This window comes from Sminthopsis crassicaudata, chromosome 2 (genome assembly GCF_048593235.1).
Source record: "Sminthopsis crassicaudata isolate SCR6 chromosome 2, ASM4859323v1, whole genome shotgun sequence".
NCBI lineage: Eukaryota > Metazoa > Chordata > Mammalia > Dasyuromorphia > Dasyuridae > Sminthopsis > Sminthopsis crassicaudata.
Window position 1 is genome coordinate 291,485,796 of NC_133618.1, and position 22,969 is coordinate 291,508,764.

At 36.2% G+C, this 22,969-nt stretch overlaps 2 protein-coding genes and 1 pseudogene across 3 annotated transcripts in view; 2 read left to right on the forward strand and 1 right to left on the reverse strand.

Annotated features, from left to right (window-relative positions):
- The window catches only part of CCDC197 (coiled-coil domain containing 197), a 35,030-nt gene extending 15,341 nt beyond the window's left edge, over positions 1–19,689 (forward strand). For both annotated transcript variants that reach the window (XM_074285117.1, XM_074285116.1), the window contains exons 5-9: positions 1,090–1,172; positions 8,624–8,796; positions 11,827–11,937; positions 16,311–16,427; positions 19,267–19,689. In XM_074285117.1, coding sequence (XP_074141218.1) covers positions 1,090–1,172; positions 8,624–8,796; positions 11,827–11,937; positions 16,311–16,427; positions 19,267–19,623 — 841 coding nt within the window. In that variant the 3' untranslated portion in view covers positions 19,624–19,689. The remainder of the gene's footprint in view (positions 1–1,089; positions 1,173–8,623; positions 8,797–11,826; positions 11,938–16,310; positions 16,428–19,266) is intronic.
- ASB2 (ankyrin repeat and SOCS box containing 2) overlaps positions 1–22,969 on the reverse strand; it is a 259,403-nt gene that overhangs the window by 171,018 nt on the left and 65,416 nt on the right. The window lies entirely within an intron of this gene.
- On the forward strand, positions 5,961–7,167 carry LOC141555714 (ubiquitin-conjugating enzyme E2 A pseudogene; annotated as a pseudogene).

Consider the following 22,969-nt stretch of genomic DNA (forward strand, 5'->3'; position numbering starts at 1 on the left):
GACCTCAATCTAAAATAATCCAGATGAATGAATGTAGTTTCTGGAAATTTCTAAATGTTTTAGGCATCTATTATTAATATTAGTGTATAGTATACCATACTAATTTAGTAGTAACTGAAAGTAAGGTTTGCAAAAAACTTTAAATATTTTATCTCATTTAATCTTTATAGCAGTCTGGTTTAATCAGATGGACACTGAATTTAGGAGTAAAAAAAAGATCTGTTCAAATCCTTCCTCAGCCACTTAGCAACTGTATGACCCTGCACAAGTCATTTAATCTCTCTGTTTTAATTCTCTCCTTTGTAAAATGGGGATAACAAAAGCACATAACTACATAACTCATGGAGTTGTTAGGAAGATCAAATGAAATAATATAGACAAATTATTTTATCTTGAAGCAATCTTTAAGTGGTAAGTAACAATGTGGCAGATAATTCCGAAGCTGCTATTTTGATCATTATCATTGTTGTTGTTGTTGTTATTATTATTATTATTATCTCCTAAATAAGAGTATATTGAAGTTCTGCTGTTTATAAATTATAGTGTCTCAGTCTATATCAATAAAAGGATCCCTGGAAAGATTTGGTGTTTGATTTTCCTTCAAAGATATATTAGAGTGATATAACTTCAAAAAGGTATTATGTTCTTATTCACTTGCTTTTGGGTCAAAAAATTACTAAATCTTTCATTTCCTTCTCAGATTAAGGTTCTTACTGTTGAAGACCTCACTAGAAGTCTTCAAGCTATAATTTAATAATATTTTAATTTATTGTCTTCCCTCATTAAAACATAAGCTCCTTGAAGGTAAGAACTGGCTTGTTTGCTTATATGTATATTCTTAGCATTTATTACAGTGTCTGGCACACAATAATCACTAATAAATGCTTTTACTATCCATTTATCTGTCTACCTCCTATTAAGCTAGGAGATAAATTTTAAGATCCCATTCAACTTCAGGATTCTAAGGTTCTTGGAGTTACTGTCTTTTCCCCTTTTTATATCTTCAGAATTTAGCACTGTGCCTGGGTCATAGCAGGCCTTTAATAAAAGTTTATTGACTGATAATTGATCTTGGCTCTATTACTGCAGGAAACAATTGCTTAAGAAAAAGATGGAGAAGTACAAGCCATTTGAAGATTTTCTGGCTAAAGTCCTTGATAAATTGCCTAATTGTAAGTTATTGCATTACCTAACCCACAGTCATTTTTTTTTTAATCTCAGGCTTACATTTTTGCTGCTTAGGCCACTCAGACATTAGAGAATCCAGAGAATTCACTGTTAAGAATGAATATTGGCCAAAAAAAAAAGACAACCATAATAAAAGGAGCTTGTATTTGGCCAAAGTCAAAGACTACAAAACATTTCACTCATATTATTTTATTTTACACAGCTTTCTTGTGAAGAAATATATAACTTTATATGTATACATACACACACACACACACACACACACACACATATATATATATGTGTATATATATATATATATATATACACATATATATATATATATATATATATATATATACACATATATATATATATATATATGCCTTCATTTTACAGATAGCACTAACAATTTTGTTATTGCTACTGTTTGTTCAGTCAAGTCTCTGTAACCCCATTCAGGGCTTTCTTGGCAAAGATACTGGAGTAGTTCACCATTTCCTTCTCCAGTTCATTTTGCAGATGAGGAAACTGAGGCAAATAGGGTTAAGTGGCTTCCCCAGAATCACACATCTAGTAAGTATTTGAAACCAGGAAGGTGAGTTTGACCACTTATTGGAATTTGTATGACTTATGTCCATTGGATTGAAATAAGTAACTATATTTTACATAATTACAAGGGGCAGTTAAATGGCTAAGTGGGTAGAGCACTGGGCCTGGTGTCAGGAAAACCGGAGATCAAATCCAACCTCAGAAACTTCCTAGCAGTGCAATTCTGGGCAAGCCACTTAACCCTATTTGCCTCAGTTTCCTCATCTACAAAATGAACTGGAGAAGAAAATAGTAAGAAAATCCCAAATGGGCTCAACAACCCAAAAAGGAATTATACAGTACTGAAACAACTGAACTAGCATCACAACAATATAATGATAATCTCAAATAGTTTAAATTCTAATATGGGCAACCAATTCATGACACTCATTATTCACAATAATCGGGATGTAACTATAAACTCCAATGACTTCCTTTTATCCTCAGGATCAAAGATAAACTCCTATGGCATTTGTAGCCCCAACTTATCTTTCTAGACATATAGTATATTACCACCCTGGACATTGGACATCTAGATGTCACAGTGGCTCATGCACTGGACCCAGAATCAGGAAGACCTGAGTTCAAATGCAGCCTTAGATACTTATAGTTGTATGATTGTGCAAATCACTTGATCTCTGACTCCCCCAGTTTGCTCAACGATAAAATGAAGGTAGTTGCTATTATCCCCAAGTGTTGTTGTGAAACTGCAATGAGGTAATATTTGTAAAGTAACTGGAACATAATAAGCCTTTAATAAATGCCTCCTTCTTTCATTTCTTCATTTGACATTTAATAGCTGGATTTCAACCCATCTTTCTAGATTTACTGCATATTATTACCCCCATACACTGGAATCCAGGCAAACTGGTCTTGTTACTATCACTCATACATATCATTCTATCAGCCACCTCCATCTGAGTATTAGGCATCCAGTAGCCCCGAATTGCACTTCCTCCTCACCTACAGAATTCTTAGCTGACTACAAGGCTCAGCTCAATTATCATCTATATGAGACTTTTATTGATCTTCCAGCTGTTATTATCTTTCCCTCAAAATCATCTTGCACCATATATGTATGTGTCTATTGGGTTGTTTTCAATTACATCCAACTCCTCTTGACCCCTTTGGGGTTTTCTTAGCAAAGATAATGGTGCAACTTACCATTTCCTTCTTCAGCTCATTTTACAGATGAGAAAAATGAGACAGATAGAGTGAAGTCACTTGTCCAGGATCACACAACTAGTAAATGTCTGAGGTCATATTTGAACTCAGGAAGATGAGTCTTCTTGTCTCCAGATCTGGCACTCTAGGCAGTATATCACCTAGCTATCCCAGATATAGATACAAGTCAAGTCAATTAACCCTGTTTATCTCAGTTTTCTCATCTGCAAAATGAGCTGGAAAAGAAAATGGCAAGAGAACCCTAAATGGATCCAACATACATACATAAGTATTATATATATAGTTATAGATAGAAATACAGATATAGAGATATGGATCTATCTAGATATCCAGGTATTTCTAAATATCATTCTAGCCATACTTTGGTATGGTTGAGAGAGACAGAGAGAAACACAAATTCACACATAGAAAAAGAAAAGGGAGAGACAAAGAGGCAGGTAGAGATGAACAGACACAGAGAGACAAAGACAAAGAGAGGAGAGACAAAGAGGAGAGAGACAGTGACAGAGAGAGGAAAAAGACAGAGACAGACAGAGCCAAGAGAAGAAAGAGTGGGGGGAAGGAGGGAGAAAGAGTGGGGGGAGAAAGAAGGGAGAGAAGGAAAGAGAGAAAAAAAAAGAGAGAGAGAGAGAGAGAGAGAGAGAGAGAGAGAGAGAGAGAGAGAGAGAGAGAGAGAGAGAGAGAGAGAGAATATCTTGTCTCTCAACTAGACTGGAAGCTCCTTAAAATAAGGGACTGTTTTCATTATTTTATTTGTATCCCAGAGCCTAAAAGAGAGCCTGGTACATAATAATAATGATTAATTGATTAGTTGGATACCCCCAAATCACAGAATTAGATGGGGGTTTTGAATCTATCTTCTCAATTCCATATCTTGCATTCTTTCTACTCTATGACACTGCCTTCCTTAGTACTGTTGAGACCTTGGAGGGTATCTGCTTGATACTCTAATTGAACAGAAATCTCTTCTACAAAATTCCTAATAGATAATTTTTCATTCTTCACTTAAAGATCTACAGAAACGGGGATCTCACTTCCTCTGAAGGCAACCTGCTATAGACAGAACACAACACCAAGAATAAAAAAAAAAACTAGTTGGTAAAATCAGCTCAGCCACTGGTCTGCTGTGCCACTTTGGGCAAGTCACATGCCCTGCATGGTCCTATATTTTGTTCAGTCATTTCAACTATGAACAACTCTTGGTAACACTATTCAGGGTTTTCTTGGAAAAAATATTGGAGTAGTTTATTGAAACAAAAAAAGTGGCTCAAATGACCAGTTCCCTAGCTTAATAAGTATAGTACAAAGGAAATAAAATAATAGTCAATAACCAGAGAGATTGGACTTACAAGATGTCAGAAAGAAAGGGCAGAGACCAAGTTGTGAGATGAACATTTGTGGAGTGAAGCTGAATTATTGAACTGAAAGTATCTTTTCAAGCCACACCAGTGCTCTCAATTTATTCTTAGCTCAGACTACAGATAGAAATTAATAACAATTCAGATTTTTCGTAGTACTTAAAATTTACAAAGCAGTTCCTGGGACAACCTTGCGTGTTAGATATTACAAATATTATTTCCACTGCCAGATAAGGAATTGAAGGTCCAAGAAATTAAATGATTTGCTAAGGGTCACATAATTAATTTTGTAGTCAAAAATCTGAACTCAATCTCAAGTTTATCTTCTCTCTACCTTTCTGCCTATTTCAGGGACCTTAAGAATTCTGTTTTAATAGCCTTATAGGGCTGCAAAATAATAAAAAGGGAAGAAGGAGGAAGAATGGAAGGAGGGAAGGAAGGAAGGAGGGAGAGGGAAAGGAGAGGAGGGAAAATGGAAGCAAGAAACAAATAAACAAATGAATGAACAAAAGGAAAGGAAAGGGGTAAGGGTGAGAGGAAGGAGGAAAGAAAGGAAGGAAAAGAGGAAAGAGGGTTGGAAGAAATAAAAGATAGGAAGGGAAAGAAGGAAAAAAGAAAAAAGAAAGAAAGAAAGGAAAAAGAGAGAAGGGGAAGGAAAGTGGAAGAGAAGGAAGGAGAGAGGGAGGAATACAGTTAGTACTATCAACATGCTACAAGATAACATAGCAACCAGAGAAGTTTTTGAATTGTACCTGTGCACACAGAAAAAAAGAGGAATAATAAAATATTTTAAATTATTAAATATATCCCACTTACATAATGTTTTGCAGTTAATAATTTGTCTTCCTCAGAATACCTTCTTGAGGCAGGCAGTATCAGTGTTATCATCCCCATTTTACAAATGGAAAAACTGAGCAGAGGGAGAGAAAGTAAGATGCTCAAAACAGTAAGTGGCAAAGTTGGACCCAGAACCATGGTCTTCTGACTGAAAATTTCCAATACATCCCTCTCCTTCTTGGGATTGTGCTGAAGTCAAAAGAGATAATATAGGTAAAAGATCCCTATAATCATAAGGAAGTTAAATGTCAGCTACTACTGTTACTGGGTCAGGGATAGGGATCCGGAGATTGAAATTAAAAGCTGAATGGAACCTCTGCCACCTAGTGGCAATGTCATGTAACTGGTACATAACAACTAAATGGGAATTTATAAAAGAGGCAGAAAACAGATTGTAGGAATGAAAATGGAAAGAAGTCCATCAACTGAGTCACAGTCAAAAGCTGGCCACATCTCCATCTATTCCTTCTCTCTCTTACGCTTCTTCTCCTCCCTCTCCCCTTTCCCTTCCTCTCTCTCCCTCCCTCCATCCTTCTTCCTCCCTCTTCCTCTTCCACCATTTCCTTCCCCTCCTTCTCTTTCTACTTCTACTCCCCCTCTTTCCCCCATTTTCTTTTCCTTATTCCCCTCCCCCACCCACCATCCTTCTCCCTCCTCTCTTCCTTCCCTCTCCTCCAGTCCATGTACCACTCCTGAGCTCACAGCAGTCCACAACCTGACCACCTTGGCTCAGAGGTACCTCATGCTGAACTTCAAAAGGCTCCCAAAACACATCCCCTGCCCCCCACCAAGGTCAGCATAGCCCCATGGGAAAATAACATTATGGAATGGCACAAGGTCATTTTTTAACTGAGGGGACCCCATTTGAAGATGTCATGTTTAAACTAACAACAGAATTCACAGAAAAAATATCCAAACAAATCTATGATGTCTCCTCCATTTTAACACTCATATAGTGTTTCTTGGATGAACCTAATCCCAAGCATCCAGTGAACAACAAGGCTGCTCAGCTAGACCAAGGGAACAAAGGAGTATATGAAAAGCGAGTTTGGGTAATAGAACAACCGTTTGTTGACCTTAAAACAAATGGTCTGAACATAAGGAAAAAAATTGTGTCTGTCCCCTACCTTCTTTTCCCATTAGCATTATTATATTTATTTTGTTTGAAACAAAACAACTGTCACGCTGTTACTATTTTTCCTTTCTGAAGTTTTCTTTCCTCCCTTCCCTTTCAAATATATTACTAAATTCCTTTTTTTGTGATACTTCATTTCCAATTTTAAAATAGTATAGGTATATTAAATGTACTTTACACTAATCTTTTAAAATTGTAATAGTTATACACAGAGATACTTATACATAGCTTGATAACATGTTTCTATGTAACTGGACTGATTAAAGTGATGATTAGCCCTGGTTGGTCTTGGGAGCATATGAATCTAAAGCACTTAGAATCTATAGCATGGAAAAACTTACTTCCATATAAAATAATCCATTTATAAAGCTAATCTGGGCTACTCTTGGGAAATGATAAATTAATGATAGGAAGGAAAATGTTTTTATATAGAAGCATCACTTTAAAAAGAAAAGCAAGCCACACCCACCCACATTTTCAAATATCAACTTTAGCCATAACTATCATCCAGTAACTAGACATGACATTGAAAGGAAAATCTGTTGATTTTGAGGTAGATAAATAGACAAACTTCCACTCTGGTTTTTACACTGGTAAAAATGAGAGAGCTATTATTGATTTTTGAGGAGCAAAGTTGTCATTTTGCTTTTCTCCATCTTTCTTCATAGTTTAAATTACCCAGAAAACATAGTACCACTTGGCAAAAAGCACCTTGTTTCTTCAATCTTTCCCTAATTTCAGCTACTTACTAATAAAAACTATGCTTTAATTCCTTTAGATTTCCAAGAGGCCCCCTCTTTGAGGTTCAAACTCCAGACACCCTTCAATCTAAGATTGTTTGGACTTTTTTTTTAATGATACCTTTATTATGACAGTGTAGAATGCAACTTGTAAATGTTCTGTTCATCTTTTTGCAGCTCAGTCTGTTCAGGTATTCCATTTAAAATGTATTTTTTCCAGAAATTACAAATAAAAATTAACCTTAAACTTAAAAAAGCTTAACAGTTTTCAAGTAATCCCTAATAATGCCTTTATGGTCAGAGCCCAAGAGAAAGAATATGTCTGTCCTGTAAATTTAATAACATTTAACCTTGAATAGGAAATAAAACATCATAATATTCTGACTGAGAGGTTAGAAGCCTGATGCTTAAACATATTTCCAAAGAGAGAGTACTAGGAAAGTTTTAATGAGAGAAGAATTCTTCCACTCTTCCCAACATAATAGAAGAATTTTTAAAAGAGAATTGTTTGTTTTTCCCCAAATGTACATCTAACCCACATATTGTTGCCATCCTAGGAAACCAAAGTGAAGAATGTATGAAATCATCTAACATAGCCTGTCATAGATAGAATAATAAAATTAATGATCTCAACAATTCACAGAGACGCCCCAGAGACCACCTAATTCAATGATAAAGCTGAGGCTCAGTGGAGCTAAGCCACTTGGCTAAGGTCATGAAACCAACCAGTAGCACAGCTAGAATTAGAACACAGTTCTCATGATTCCTAGACCTATACTAATACTTATAGCTTTTATTCATATAGTGACTACTATATACCAGGCAGAGAGAACTAGGTGATGAATAGAGCACTGAGCTTGGAATCAGAAAGATTCATTTTCCTGAGTTCTGGCCACATTTTTGCAAAAGTGAGTAATGAAAACTATCTTTGCATGTATTTGGAAAAATAAAAAGCTATTTTTAAAAAAGGTCTTCCTTGAAAGATCTGTAACTTCTTTTAAAAAAAAAATCTGGCTTCAGAAACTTATTAAGCTACATAACCCAAGGCGAGTGACTTGGGTTAGCAAAGTGATTCTTTGCTTCAATTGCCTTATCTGTAAAATGAGCTAGAGAAAGAAATGGCAAGCCATACCACAGTCTTTCTGACTCTAGACCTGGTACTCTATCCATTGCACTACCTAGCTGTCCCTAGGTTATAAGAGTGGTGTTAATTCACAAGGGGTAAGGGAAGGATGAAATCATTGGGAAATTGGAAAATAATTGATACTGAAGGCAAGTTATATGACCTGCCTCAAAAGAAATATTGAATTTATGATTTGAGTTCTGGGCTTCTAATTTTTTCCCCAGTGATTTTTCTACTCTTGGAAAGCCAGGACAAGTTTCAGAATTGGGATGGCATTCAATGGTCTTGAAAGAAATATTAGATTTACCCAAGTAGAGAAAGAAAGGAGGGAACTTGGGCATTTCAGGCAGAAGAAACAAAATGAGACAAAGTACAATGGTAGGTAAACATCAGGCCTTTTGTGGAACTAGAATAGGGCTTGCACTTCTTTCACCATTAAAATGATTCCTTTATCTGATAGAATCTTTGATTCTCTGTCCTAATGCAGCCTATAGAAGCTGGGATTTGAACTCTTCTATAAAGAAAATCATAGAACACTATGCGATGATCTCCAAAACCAACAAGAACTTAACAAATCAAGTGTCCAAGCTCTCAGATGCTTACAAGAAAATACAGAAAAATCTTGAAGTTTTACACCTGGAACATACCAACAATACACTGGTAATGTCATCCTGATATGACAAGCAGAGTCCTGGGCATATTATTTCCAATGAGTTAGGCTAGTTAGAAAGTGACCCAATACTTACCCTCCATTCCCCTATCCCCATTGACTATGAATAGATGTGAGGTATCAAGTGTATTGCTTTGAATACCTTGTCTGAAAGTTTTCATAGTTCATTAGACCTAGAGCTAGAAGGCACCTTTAGAGACTATTGTTGTACAGATGAGACACTGAAACCCAGTGAAGTAAAACAGTTTAACTAAAGCCAGGATATTTAAAAGAAAGTGTGAATTCTAGTTGCTGGAAGAAAGCCTGGGCTCCATTATGATAATCTTCTCCATTCTTTAGTGAGATAATGGAATTTAGAACTAAATGTCATCTTCAGAAAAAAAAAAAAAGAGAGAGAACTAAAGGAATAGGGCTAGAAGGAACTTTTTATGAGTTAGAATAATATTAGGGGAGGTACTGGAGCCAAACCAGTTCAAACCAGTTGAAGAGTTGGTTGTTAAATCTTCATTGGAAGCATTTACAGTGAGAAATGGATAAACCAGAGTTTTATTTATTGTTTTGTTGATTGCCTAGGCTTCAGGAGTGATAGAGAAAATAATAATTTAGATACTGCAAAGTAAAAGGTTTAAAAAAAAAAAAAAAAGAATGTGGCTAGTTGTTAAACATTTACCAGCACATTCATGGAAAGAGTACTTTAAAAGTATCTAACTTAACCTCATTTTATAGATAAGGAAATAAAAGCCCACAGAAATGATGCTAATTGATAGTAGAGAAACAGACTCAAAACCTTGTAGTAGTAGTAGTTGTTGTTGTAATTCTAGTAGTAGTTGTAGTAGTAATTGTAGTAGTAGTTGTTATTGTAATTTATTGTAGTTGTAGTAGTAGTTGTAGTTGTAATTAGTTGTAGTTGTAGAAGTAATTGTAATTAGTTGTAATTGTAGTAGTAGATGTTGTTAATTGTAATTGTAGTAGTTGTAGTTAGTTGTAATTATAGTAGTAGTAGGTGATGTTGTTAATTGTAGTTGTTGTAGTAGTTGTTGTAGTGGTGGTTGTTGTTGTAGTTGTTGTAGTTGTAGTTAGTAGTAGTAAAACTGGTTCTCTTTATATAGTTCTCTTAAGTTTGCAAGCACTTTGTATATATTATATCTTGCATCAGGGAAGTGATTTCATTGGTACAAAAAATTCCAAGAAAGGAAACTCCCTCTATCAATGCAGAATGTCAGATTGCCTTTTAGTTTATAGTCTTAGGGAGGTTTCGTGGGGGTACTCATAGATTTCATGACAACTAGGTTCACAAAACTACTATGTGTCAGGGGTTATTTAAATAGGATATCTCTGGCTCCAAGCCTGAGTCTTTATTCACTACATTTAATGGCTTCTCTCATGTCAGGTTAATTAAAAAAATATAAGAAGAAGAAAAAGAAGACACAAAGCTATAAAGAAAATTAGTAGCAAAGACAGTACTTGAGCCCAAGTATTCTAGCTCCAAAAAGGGCATGAGGTTGGACAGATTTTGGGAGATAGTGGAGAACAAGAGAGCCTGGTGTGCTATGTGATTCATGGGAGTCGTGAAGAATCAGATATGACTGAACAAAAATTCTAACCCCAAGGCTAGGATTCATCCTTCAATTCCACATACCATGTTTATGCTAGTAGACAACATTTCAGAAGATGGAAGGGGGGAAATAACTTAAGATTGGAGGAAGTTTTCCCATATTCCCGAAGTCAATTGATGTGGCTACCTTCAATTTCCATGCATAGGGCCAAGCCTGGAGAGAAAACATGCATTAAATGATAATTCTATGTAAATAATTGACCAGAACCACTTCTTTTTGTCATGCCTGAGCCTAGATATGATACCCTAGAAAGGTTGAGGAAACTTAACCAACACACAGGCTGGCAGTAAGAGTTTTAATTCTTTTCAATAAAATTCTATTCTATTGAATAGACTAAAACTATTCAAAAAACATCTACTCAGCACCCAATATATGTGTTGCTATGCTAAATGTTCTGAGATGAACCCTATCCAAGACCCTTCTAATATGGGTCGGATGATGGTGAGGGGGCCAATTCTGTGATTTCTCAAGTATAAGGAACTCCTAGTGAGGATATTCTCTCTGGCACAAACAGATCAGCATCAACTTTACAATTTACAGTCTTAGAATGTTGCCTGGGGCACCAAGATTTTGTGTCAAAAGTTAATATGTGTCAGAAATAATAGTGATTTGAATCAGACCTTCCTAATTCCAAATTCCATTTCTATCAACTAGGCCACAATACTAATAGGATAGAAAACTCAGAGGGAGAGAAATGAGGGGGGAAGGAAGGGAGAGGGAGAGGGAGAGGGAGAGATGAATGGATTGATGGATTGATAGATAAATGAATAGATAATTAATTGATATATGGATGAATGAATAAATAAGTGAACAATTAAATAAATTAATAAATAGTTAAATAGATGTATTATTTAATGAGGGGAGACAGAGACAGAAACAGAGAGAGGTAGTATCTATGTATAACTTTAGGGGGATATAAGCAAAAGACTAGGAAAAATATAGAGATCACATTAAATCTGTTCTGTAGAACCAGAGGGCAAAATTGTGCTCAATAGGAAGAAATTACAGAAAGATATATTTGAACCCAACATAAGCAAACTCTATTATTTTACAATTAGAACCTTTCTCTTATGACCTAAACATCTTCAGACAAAGGGTTGGCCATGATTTGCAATGGATTTGCGGAGGGGATTACAATTAAACTACAGGTTGAACTAAATGATCTCTGTTTGAAATCCCTTCCCACCCTGGCTGGAGCTATATGATTCTACTGTATGTGACTGAAGAGAATCAGGAAAGCTTAATGAAAATAAAAACAATTGAGTCAAGCCTTTATATAAAAGCTGAAATGTGAAGAAGAGATTCCTAGAGGTTGGAACTAAAGATTTTTTGGTAGATGCTAAACACTTTGTCTAACTTTTATATGTTTTTAGGATTGAACCTATTCTCATTTGCATATCCTAGGCTCTGAATACTGCGCTTTCAACATTGCAAAAGAAATTTGATGAGGTTAAGGGAAAAAACAGTAAGATGAAAATGGATGAACATTTGAAGAAAAGTATCTTAAAAGATGAAGTAAGTTTATGAAGTCTGTGGGTTACTCATAAAATAGATTGCATTTCTAAAGTACTTTTCTCTGACCAATCCTATATGAGATACATAGTGAAAATTTTATTCTATTCCCATTTTATAGCAAAAAAAAATTGAAACTCAAAGAAACAGTACTCTTGTCCATGGTGATCACCCACCTAGGCTTCATAAGATTCAAATGCTAGTCTCCTGTATTGAGCCCTGGAATATTTTCCACCATAACATTAGCCCTCTGATGGGGTTCACCACCAAATTGATTGGGGTTTCAAGACTACCTATAGGCCACCAAATATTGGAGTCTGGGGTTGTTGGACCCCAAAAATATATTAGGCTTACAGACAGGTATCACAAGATGTCTCAGAAGAATTTATAGGCAATTTAACAACCAATTCTCCAAATCAAGGGGCAAAAATTTTTATTATGCTGCTAAGAGCTGGTGGAATCTATAAGAGTTTTTAGCAAAAAAAAAAAAAAAAAAAACAAAAACGGGGGGCTTAGCAATTAACAAGGGGAAAAACAAGTTCCCTAGATGGAACCCTCAATTAACTAGGGAGAAGATGTCATTAAAGGAGAAAGATGCCATTGGGAGAAATACCATTAAGATATGGTAGGTGGGGGATTATGGCAGTAAGTAGAGGGCTAAATCCCTAGAGAAGATTAGTAAATTAGTGAGGTACAAATAAGTTCTTTTATAAGGGATATATAATCTTTGGGAGTTGACGTCATATCTTGGCTTTCTGATTGGATTCAGTACCTGTGGAGTTATGATGATTTTGTCAATGTAAAGAATTTTGCTAAAAATTCAATGAGAGGCCACAATCTGGGGTGGAACTGTATCTATCAAGTTTATCCAATTTGCCCCACATGTCAAGGTCCTCTTCTGAATGTACTTTTTTCTTCTGTGTATTTTTTAAAATGTGTCATTGATGCTTCTTTCTTTGTTCTATACTCCATCAGGCCTGCCCCAAATTAAAAGCCTCTCTTAAAACAAATGTGTTAAAATAAAGTGTTTATAATGTATGTCTTATTCAACCCCTCTCTGCCACAGTCGGGCAGCATATTTATCATAAGTCTTTCTGGAGTTCATGATTGGCCATCAAGAAGTCAATGGTTTTTCATGACAATGTTATAGTTATTGATAAACTGTCCTCTTGATTCTGCCATTTCACTCACCATACAAACCCCCTTGGTTCTATCTGAATCTGTTCTTTTCATTATTTACAATCCACTAATATTTCATTATATTCATATCCCATAATTTGTTTAGTCATTCCCAATTTGATGGACACTCATATTGTTTGCAGTTTCTTTTATTCCGGAACAAAAAAGAATATCATGAACATTTTCCCTCTTTATTTGATCTTTATAGTATAGGCCCAATGATGCTATCACTTTATCAAAAGATATGCACATCTTACCAAATTGCTTTTCAAAATGATTAATTCACAATTCAGAATGATTAACTGATAATCCATTAGCATGTCTATCCTTCCACAGATTTTCCAAAAATCGTCATTTTCCTTTTTTTCATCTTTGTCAATCTGACAGGTATAAAGTGGAACTTCTGAGCTGTTAACATTTACATTTCTCTTATTATTAGGGATTTGGAGCATTTTAGATGGTTATTAATAGCTTGCTTTTCTTCTTTTGAAGAACTGTTCAAATTCTTTGGCCAGTTACCTATTGGTAAATGATTTTGTAATTACATTTTAATCTGATTCCTATATTTTGGATATTAGACCCTAATCACATAAATTTGCTATAATTTTTTTCCATCTGATTCCAACCACATTGGTTTTATTTGCACAAAACTTTTAAATTTATGTGATCAAAACTATCTATTTTATCTCCTATGATCATCTGTTCACTGCCTTCAGTGGTTGCACAATCACTTTCAGACATAGTTTTACTGAAAACCACTTTGATGGACATTCAGTTTCTGCCACATTGGCACTCTCACCCCATCTTGGATTATTATGGAGCTTTTCTCAATTTTCAGTTCTGGCTTCATTTGAAGTTGTTGGTTGTCATGAAAAGAATGAGCTCTGCGTTATGTTTTTCCTTCAACACATTTTTATAAGTTGTTTTACACCCTTCCCACCATTGTAATCCCAGATACAATACTAAGGAAAAAATCTTTATTGACTTTTCTTTTCTCTATGAAAGCACCTGCCTATTTCTAGGCTCTTAGCTAGAAGGCATTTCACTTCTAGTGTGTGTGTGGGGGGGGTGTTTCTTTATCCCAAGGACCAAGTTCTTAATGACAGAGAGCAGGATCCTCATGCTAGCTAATACCCTCATCATGGCTTCCTAGCTATGATGCCCAAGTGTCTGTCAGAGACCTCATTTCCCTTAGTAGTAGTTCTGTGTCTCCTACTCTGAGTCTCTGAAACCAAGATTTCCATTATCCATACAAGGGCTCTTTATTTTTGATTTCTTGAAATATAACTGGAAAAACATTTTTAAAAGTTCATTATGGAGCTATTTGATTCTATCTTAAAACTACTCTGGCTTTCATTGAATGGCCAAAAATAGTCCCAACCCAAGCCACTATGGCTCATTGTTTAAGTTCTGATGGTTTAGAATGAGTGTAAATAGCAATTGTTTTGGGTTCTGTACAGAAACCCAAAGGGTCATCCTCTCCCAGATTGATATCTCTGTGATCTTTTATCAAGTCTTATTCAGTCTTTAGTCATTGAATGAGCCCGACCCCAGACAAACTGAAACCTAGGAAAGGCCATTTCCTTCTCCAGCTCTATTTTACAGATGAGGAACTTCACCCAAGGTCATCATCAGTCATCTGACCTTTGTCCTGCCACTGGACTTCAACAAATCTGAAGGAGAGAGTAAGGACCATAACTTTAGGCACCTCTGTCCCACTCATCCAATTCTTGAACAGGTCAAGACATCAATTTCATGATGTCATTGGTCCTCATCAAAAAGGACAAATAACAATAATAATAACAACAGCTTTCTCTAATGACTACCAAATAGCTTTGGGGCATAGGGTGTCCTGTTTTCTAACTCTAAACTTCTTCTGTTTGTACATGTAAGATTCACATACAAAAAAAAAAAAACAGCTGAGGTGAAAGGTTATTCATTGTCTCTTCTATTTGTTAGTGAGTTGTTTCAGTTATTCAGTCTTTTCATGACTTTCTATGATCATATTTGGGCTTTTATGGCAAAGCTTACTAGAGTGGTTTGCCATTTGCTTTTCCAACTTATTTTAAATATGAGGAACTGAGGCAAATAGGGTTAAGTGACTTGCCTAGGGTTACACAGAAAGTATCTAAGACTGGGTTTGAATTCAGGAACTCCTAACTCCAAGACTATCTATCACTCTATTTACCATGCTATTTAGCTGCCGTCTCTTCTTCCCCACATTTCCAATTTTTCACGTATATTTATGACCGGTCAAAAACCTAAAGGAACTTAATTTCACACTTCCATGTAAAATGAGATCAATAAACCCATAGAACTTATATCAAAGGATATTGTCAAGACCAAATGAGATAACCAAATATGTGACATGCTTTATAAGCATCAAAATACCATTCAGGATGTTCCAAAAGTCCTAATGCAGTTTTAAGTTTCAGTAGCTTAAACCTGGAGACATCTTATATAAATGTGTACATTTGAAGGATAGCAGAGAGAAGATCTGGTTGGCACTTGATTGTAGAGACCAAATGCCAAAATCAGATTCCACGGGCAATGGAAAGCCAGTGAAGGCTTGGGAATTGAAGAGCAATGTCATGAGAACAGAAAGTTTAGAAAGCTGACTCAAGCACTCTATCCTGAGGATGCACATCTGGTTCATTAGAGTGGGAAGGAACCTCAGAGATAGCTAGTCCAACCTTCTCATTTTACAGATGGAGCCAGAGTTGGGGATGGCCTTACCAAGCCACTACCCAGCAGAAAGCTAAGCCAGGATTAGCACTGCTAACTCCAAATCTAATGTTTTTTCTACTGTCCCCAGAAAAGGGATGTGGCTCAGAGCTCCATTGTCATGCATAGAAATGGGTCTTCATCATCCCAGGAAAATCATGTTTTCTCCATCATTTCTGTAGACACAATGCTTTATCTTCCTGCTCTCATAAGGAGGCAAGAGCAGTGAAAAGAAGCTTGGCTCTGACACTAAAATTGTGTGACTTTGAACAAATCACTTTCTCTCTCCACCCTCAGTTTCCTCATATGTAAAATGGAGATAACGATACTTGTACTATCTAATCCATGAAGTTAATTGTGATGATGAGTTTTATAATCTATAAAGTGCTATAGTATGGTGATCATTTGAAAACACAATCTAGGAGAGTCACCTTTTGCATTCAGGTATTACAAATGCTTCCCCCTCTCCACAGGACCAGGATCTAGGGAGCACACTGACAGTCATCACCAACCTGGCACAGCAGTGCCAAATCCAACACTATGGCCCTCTGACGCATTTGGACTTGGGTTGCAAATTGGAAATGATTCAGGTGAGTGAGATGCTCTTTGTCTTTGGGCAGAGTAGTAGGGTAAAAAGAGTGGACTTCTAAATTCAAAAAGCCAGGTTAAACGGGTTTGAACAACCAGCCACTTCTCTTGCAGCCTCAGTTTTCTCATTTGTAAAATTAGGATTAGAAAGCTCATATTGCTGTCTCATCAGTTTGTTTTGAGTAAAGCACATGTTTGATAAACCTGAAAGTTATATATAAAGGGAAACTTTGCAACTGTCTTCAGACTGTGACAGCCTGCAAAGTTCCCCACCATCCATCAGTCACCCACATGATGCAGCCCCGTGTTGACCCATATCTAATATGCAATTAAAAGCACCTCAGGTACATAAATCATATCTTAGTATCTTTGTACTTCCTGGAAGAATGTTAATGAGGCCATAGACATATATAATAGATCCCCAAAAGGAGGCAAAGCAGGGACATTGGAAAGGGCCCAAGCTCTAGAGAAAGAGTTCTCACAATCTCTGAAGAGACCAAAGAGAGAATCCTCATAAAATATCATAAAGAAAATTACATTGAAAAGCCAAAGATTGTTCTCATTGGGAACCTCTGAGCATCAAATGATTCCAATATATAAAATGTTTTGTAATCATAAGACACTACCTAAATAGGATTGTTGTATTTTCTCTTTCCTTCCTCTGGCTAGTTCAGCTTTGGCAAAAAGTTCTGAGGATCCTTGTTCCCACAGCACCTTCACCTCCCCTTTACATTAAGCTCCATTTCAATTCAACAAACATTTGTATAGGTTAGACATTTTGTTTAATCCTGTGGGAGATAAAAAAAGTAAACAAGATTTGGCCCCTGCCTTCAAGAATCAAATAATTTAGAAAGGAAGCTAAGACATGGATATAAAGAAGTACAATATAAAGAGATACACATGCAAGAATTGTAAACGGGGTACTATTGAGAGTTGAGAAGTAAAAGATATCATTTTAGTTTGGGGGGAATCACAGGATCATCTAACAGAGAATATATCTAGCCCAATTGCCTCATTTAAAGATGAATAAACTGATAACACAGAAAGGTTAAATGACTTGTCCAAGGTCACATAGAGAGTTATTAATAATAATGAGGATGATGGCCAGTGTTTATCACAATGCCTACAATATAGTAGATAGTGAATATATACTTGTTGACTTGTAATGTGTTTACAGCTTAATGATCTTAATTGCAAGGGGGAAAAAATGTCATTTATCCTCCAAACAAACATTACATATAAAAGCATAAAAACAGGATAATGGCATCTTAGACCTTTTCTATTTGAACCCTATCAAAGAAAGATAAGAAGTAATTGTATCAATAATCATAACAATAATAACATCTTACAATGTACCAAAAACATTTGGTTGCCACCCTTTGATTTTCACAAAAACCTTTTGAGGGAGGCATAGATACTTAATTTTGTGGATGGCAAAATTGATGGGTTTTTTATTATTGTTCAATCATGTCCAACTCTTTGTGATCCTATTTAGGGTTTTCTTGGCTGTTCTTCTAGAACTCATTTTATAGATGAGGAAACTGAGGCAAACAAAGTTAAGTGACTTGTTCAGTATCATATAACTAGTACAATATCTGAAGTCACATTTGAACTCAGGTCTTCCTGCCTCTGGGTCTAACACTCTATCCACCGTCCCTTTTAGCCCAGAGAAGAGATAAGAATTAAATGCAGGGTCCTCAACTTTAATGTTAACTCAGGAGAAAACATTTGAGCTGAACCTTCAAAGAGCAATAGAGTGGAAAAGGGATATTTTTTTTAAGTGGTTTGAGCTGATATCAAAAGGCTTGGGTATGGTACATGCACGCATGTGTGTGTGTGCAGTGTGTATATGAACATTATGTGTATGCAATGTATATTCATGTACGCATGCATGCACTGTGCAGATATATATTTTGTGCATGCAAGTATGCATTTGTGCATGTGTGTATTTTATATATGCATGCATTATGCATGTGATAGGATGTGTGTGTGTGTGTGTGTGTGTGTGTGTGTGTGTGTGTGTTTCCACAGCAGAGTGCTGAGTCAGGCAGAAAGAAAAAGAGTTTATTTGATATCATGTAAAGAACCTGGTTTGGGAATCAGAGAACCTGAGTTTAAATCTTGCTGTCATTTCTGTGACCTCACTTCTGCCTCATTAGAATAGCTCACTTCCTTCAAGGTTCATCTCCAGATGCTCTCATTATAGGAAGCATTTTCCAATTATTTCCTTCTCAAATTAATATCTATACTTATCTGTGTTTGCTTGTATCAAAAACTCCCCACCCCACATATATACTCTCAACAATTCCCACACCTACCCTTTACAAAGACTTTTTAAATTTCCTCTTTGAATACCCAATAATTGCATAATGAATTATACTAAATTAAGTTATAAGTCAAAGCATTGAAATGAAACTTAGAAGACATAGGTACCCTTAGCACTTAGAACTTTTAAATTTGTCACCTTGGACAAAATCATTTAACTTTCTGAGCCTCATCACAAAACATCAAGTCTGGACTAGATTTTTTTAAGGTCCCTTACAATTCTAATATCTTATGTCCTATGTTCCAACTTCCTATATTCTAAAGTCACTTTCATTACTAACACGCCACATTAACATGCCGTAGTCTGTATTCTAAGGTCCTTGCCATCCCTAACGTTCTATGTTCTAACATCTCATCCAGATCTAAAGTTTTCTTTAGATTTAGATTATATATTTTTTTTAATTTTAAGGGAAAGGAAGAACATGAACATAGACTAAAGTAACTAGGGAAGATTTCACAGAAGAAACTATACATGAATGAGATCCTGTGAAAGATATGTTTCTTTTTTACTCCTAGGAATTTATGTTGGACAAAATGGAGACCAAAAAGTTAGTTGAATCTCAAGAATTCTGGAACTGGGAATTCATAGAAAGTTATCCGCAGAAGATTCAAGAACCAAACAAAAAGAAGTTAACAGACAGAATTTCACCTCAAGTTTCTCCTGGAGTCCCAATAAGCAAAATAACTGTTCCCCAGCCAGAAATGGCTATTAGATTGCCTACACTGCAAGCTCACTGCTTCAAGCCTCTGAACCTTCCCAAGGGCCAGGAAGTCCAGTCCTATCTTCCCTTTCCATGCGCACATAGGCTAAGATATACAATGTCTTCATACCTTCCTAACTCTTGCCACAGCTCAACAGGTGGGGACACCTAAAGAAATATTCTCAAAGCAAAAAACAGAGTGCTTTCCTGGATAATAATAAATTGGGCGATCAGTCTTGAGTGAAAACATCTTTCTACTCTAGTGAAAGGAGTCAGAAAAGCAGTGTTAAGATTGGAATAGAAAGGATTTGGGAGGTGTCTAATTTCTAATGACAGCCTACTTCCCCTAACTAGCAAGTCATGCTCTCTCTTCTCAAACAAAGGAGTTAGACCTGATGTTCCTTCAGTTTCCTTCTGTCTCTCTAGAGCACTGAGAAGTAACTTGCCCAGTGTTAGACAGTCAGTAGGCTTCAGGGGGCACACTTGAACCCAAGTCTTGTTGGCTTAAAGCCAACTTTTTGCCCATTATACCACCTCTCTCTATATCTATGAAAACATTCAGAAGGACATAATACCTGCCTTCAAGATTGGCTCTCAATCCATGGTCATACAAACATATAAATTACAACACAAATCTAAATTTTTTTGTTATATATTATATAAAAAGTCATTATCTAATATAATATAAAATATAACTATAAATTAGAGCATAGGTCCTTCTTGTCAAGAATCTCCTCCTTGAGAACTGTGGGAAATAAGTGTGGACCATCTACTCTTTCTATTATTGTTTGCTTTCATTTTTGTTTTCCTCCTCAGATGTTTTTTCTTTCTTTCTAGATCCTATTTTTCTTGTGCAGCAAGACAATTAAATAAATGTGTACAAATATTGGACTTAATATATACTTTAGCATATTTGGACTATCTGCCTTCTAGGGGAGGGAGTGGAGGGAAGGAGGAAAAAAGTTGGAACAGAAGGTTTTGCAAGGGTCAGTGTTGAAAAATTACCCATGCATATGTTTTATAAATAAAAAGCTATAATAATAATAATAATGATAATAATAAGTATCTCCCCCTTTAGAAGGTTGTCTTTGAGGATTAATACATTTGTAAAGTAATTAGAAGAGTATTTCATGAATAGTCTAAGAATATTGTATGAATAGATTAAGAGTAGCCTACCTGAGCCAGAGTGGTATGTGCCAGGGTGAAGGATTTTTTTGCTCAGATGCTCTGTGGATCTGGTATGAGGGGAATTGGTCCTTCTTAGAGAAAGCTGGCCTTGCTAAGGAGCACCCAGTAACAGCACTGCTGAGGAACTTTCTGTCTTATATATGGAGAGCTGCCTCAGAGTTTTTTGGACAGATGTGTGGCCAATTGGGAATGTTAGACTGAGTCACAGGACCTCCCTTTTTTCATCCTTGGAAGGGATAATAATCCAAGCCTCCTCATTCACAGGAGTCTGGCACTGAAGAAGGGGAAAAAGACCCAAAGATAGGATTCACCAGTTCAGAGAGTATGGAACCAAATTAACTCTTCCATCCCTTTCTGACAGTGTCTGGAATGCTAATCTGTCTCTTTTCACCTTTGTATACTGATTATTATTTCTAAATGGAACAGGTGTGGTATTAAAAAAAAAAAACAAAATCTACTGAGAATAGAGAATGATAATATCTTGTCCAGGCTTTGTCATTAAGTAGCTGTGAGATCTTGGCAAATCATTACCTCAGTTTCCTTCCCTATAAAATGAGGGGGCTGGAAAAACTATCTCTATGAAGGTATTATAGATTCAATGTCCCTGTGTCCCTTCATGTAAAGTTCTGATCGTTTTTCAGTTGTAATCCTTCTCTGGGAGGAGGTTTCTTTTCTCTGTGAATCTTTTTCTCTGTCCTCTTCACTTGAAAATCCACTGGACATCTTCTCCTTGATCCAATCCAGAACTCACTTTCCAGACTCTAACTTCTTCTTTTATCTTCCCAGTGAATGGGCATGGAATAACTCAGGGGCTTGTGGGAGAAATACTTCAACCAATGAACTTGCTCCTCTTAAGCATGTAAGCTCCTCCCCAGAAGTTCAAAGGGGTAAAACTCCCCTTAAAGTCTGGAACAAGAGAATTGTTAAGTACCAATTTAGCACTTAGTAAGAACCTATCATCTCATTATCTCATTAGCTCTTAGTAAGAACGTAACATCTCCCCCTTTCTTTTGATTTAGAACATAGGGTGGTCATGACCTTGAATCCATCAATATGGGAGGTATTACACATAATTACATAAATTACATAAACACATAGTAACATAGTAACATAATACATGCTAGAAGTATGTAATAAATAACATGATCAAATAATCATAAATTGAGAATTTATACATGTCCATAAGTCCATTGTCCATTAGTCTCATCTTGTGTTAAGAAATCCAATGATTCCTGCTGGTTTTAAAGTTCTTTAACAGTCTTCTTATTAGCCATGCTTTTTCAGTGTCAGATGTTTCTTAGATTTTTTCCTTTGTTTTGAGGTCTTTCTCTTTTTCTGTCTCTCTCTGATGGACAAGGCAAATATGACTTGTTGGCACCCATCTGATTCCTTCTCCATCTGAAGAAATACAAGCAAACCTTCTCCCCCAGGCAATTAATCTATCTGGTCCCTTCCATTCACCACTTTCTGGGTCTCTCCACATCAACTGGCAATTTTCTAAGGACAGTGGTGCTGCTCGCACTGGACACTGCCCTTCTGGTGGGTTATAAAACCTGTCTGCCGGAGCCAATGCATCTTTGTCAAAAATTAGAAAATTAATGGTATAGAGAACTAAATTTAGAAGTTCTCTAGGGTTACCTGTGGCTCCCCCTTTCTTTTGTTTTTGGGGGAGTGTCTTAATGTCTCTGTTTCTTCTCTCTACTATTGCTTGACCTTGTGGATTAAAAGGTATTCCAGTGGTGTGTAAAATCTTATACTGCACACAAAAGTGTGCAAATTGTTTAGAAGAATATGCAGGTCTATTATCTGTTTTTATTTCTTGTGGCCCACCCATAATTGCAAATGCTTGGATAAGGAATTCAGTGACCACTCGGTCTGTCTCTTTTGACGTTGGCACTGCAAAAGTGAATCCTGAAAAGGTATCTACTACAACGTGGATAAAAGACAGACGACCAAAAGATTTATAATGGATCACATCCATTTGCCAGATTTCATTGGGTCTCAAACCACGAGGATTCTTCTCTGGAGGGAGTGTAGGAGCGTGGAAAGGAAGGCAAGCTGTACAACTTTTTACTATGCTCCTAGCTTCCTCTCTTGTTATTCCAAATTGTAAACATAAAGCTCGAGCAGCCTGATATTTAGAATGAGATTCTTGGGCTTCCTGAAATAAAGGAGTACTGGCTAACATAGTTAAAAAGCTATCTGCCTTTGAATTTCCATCAAAAATAGGACCTGGAAGTCCACTATGTGAGTGGACATGCAAGATATAAATCTTGCCTGGATGCTTTCACCTCTTGCTCTTGAAGTTCCTTAAAGAGCTGATAAATATT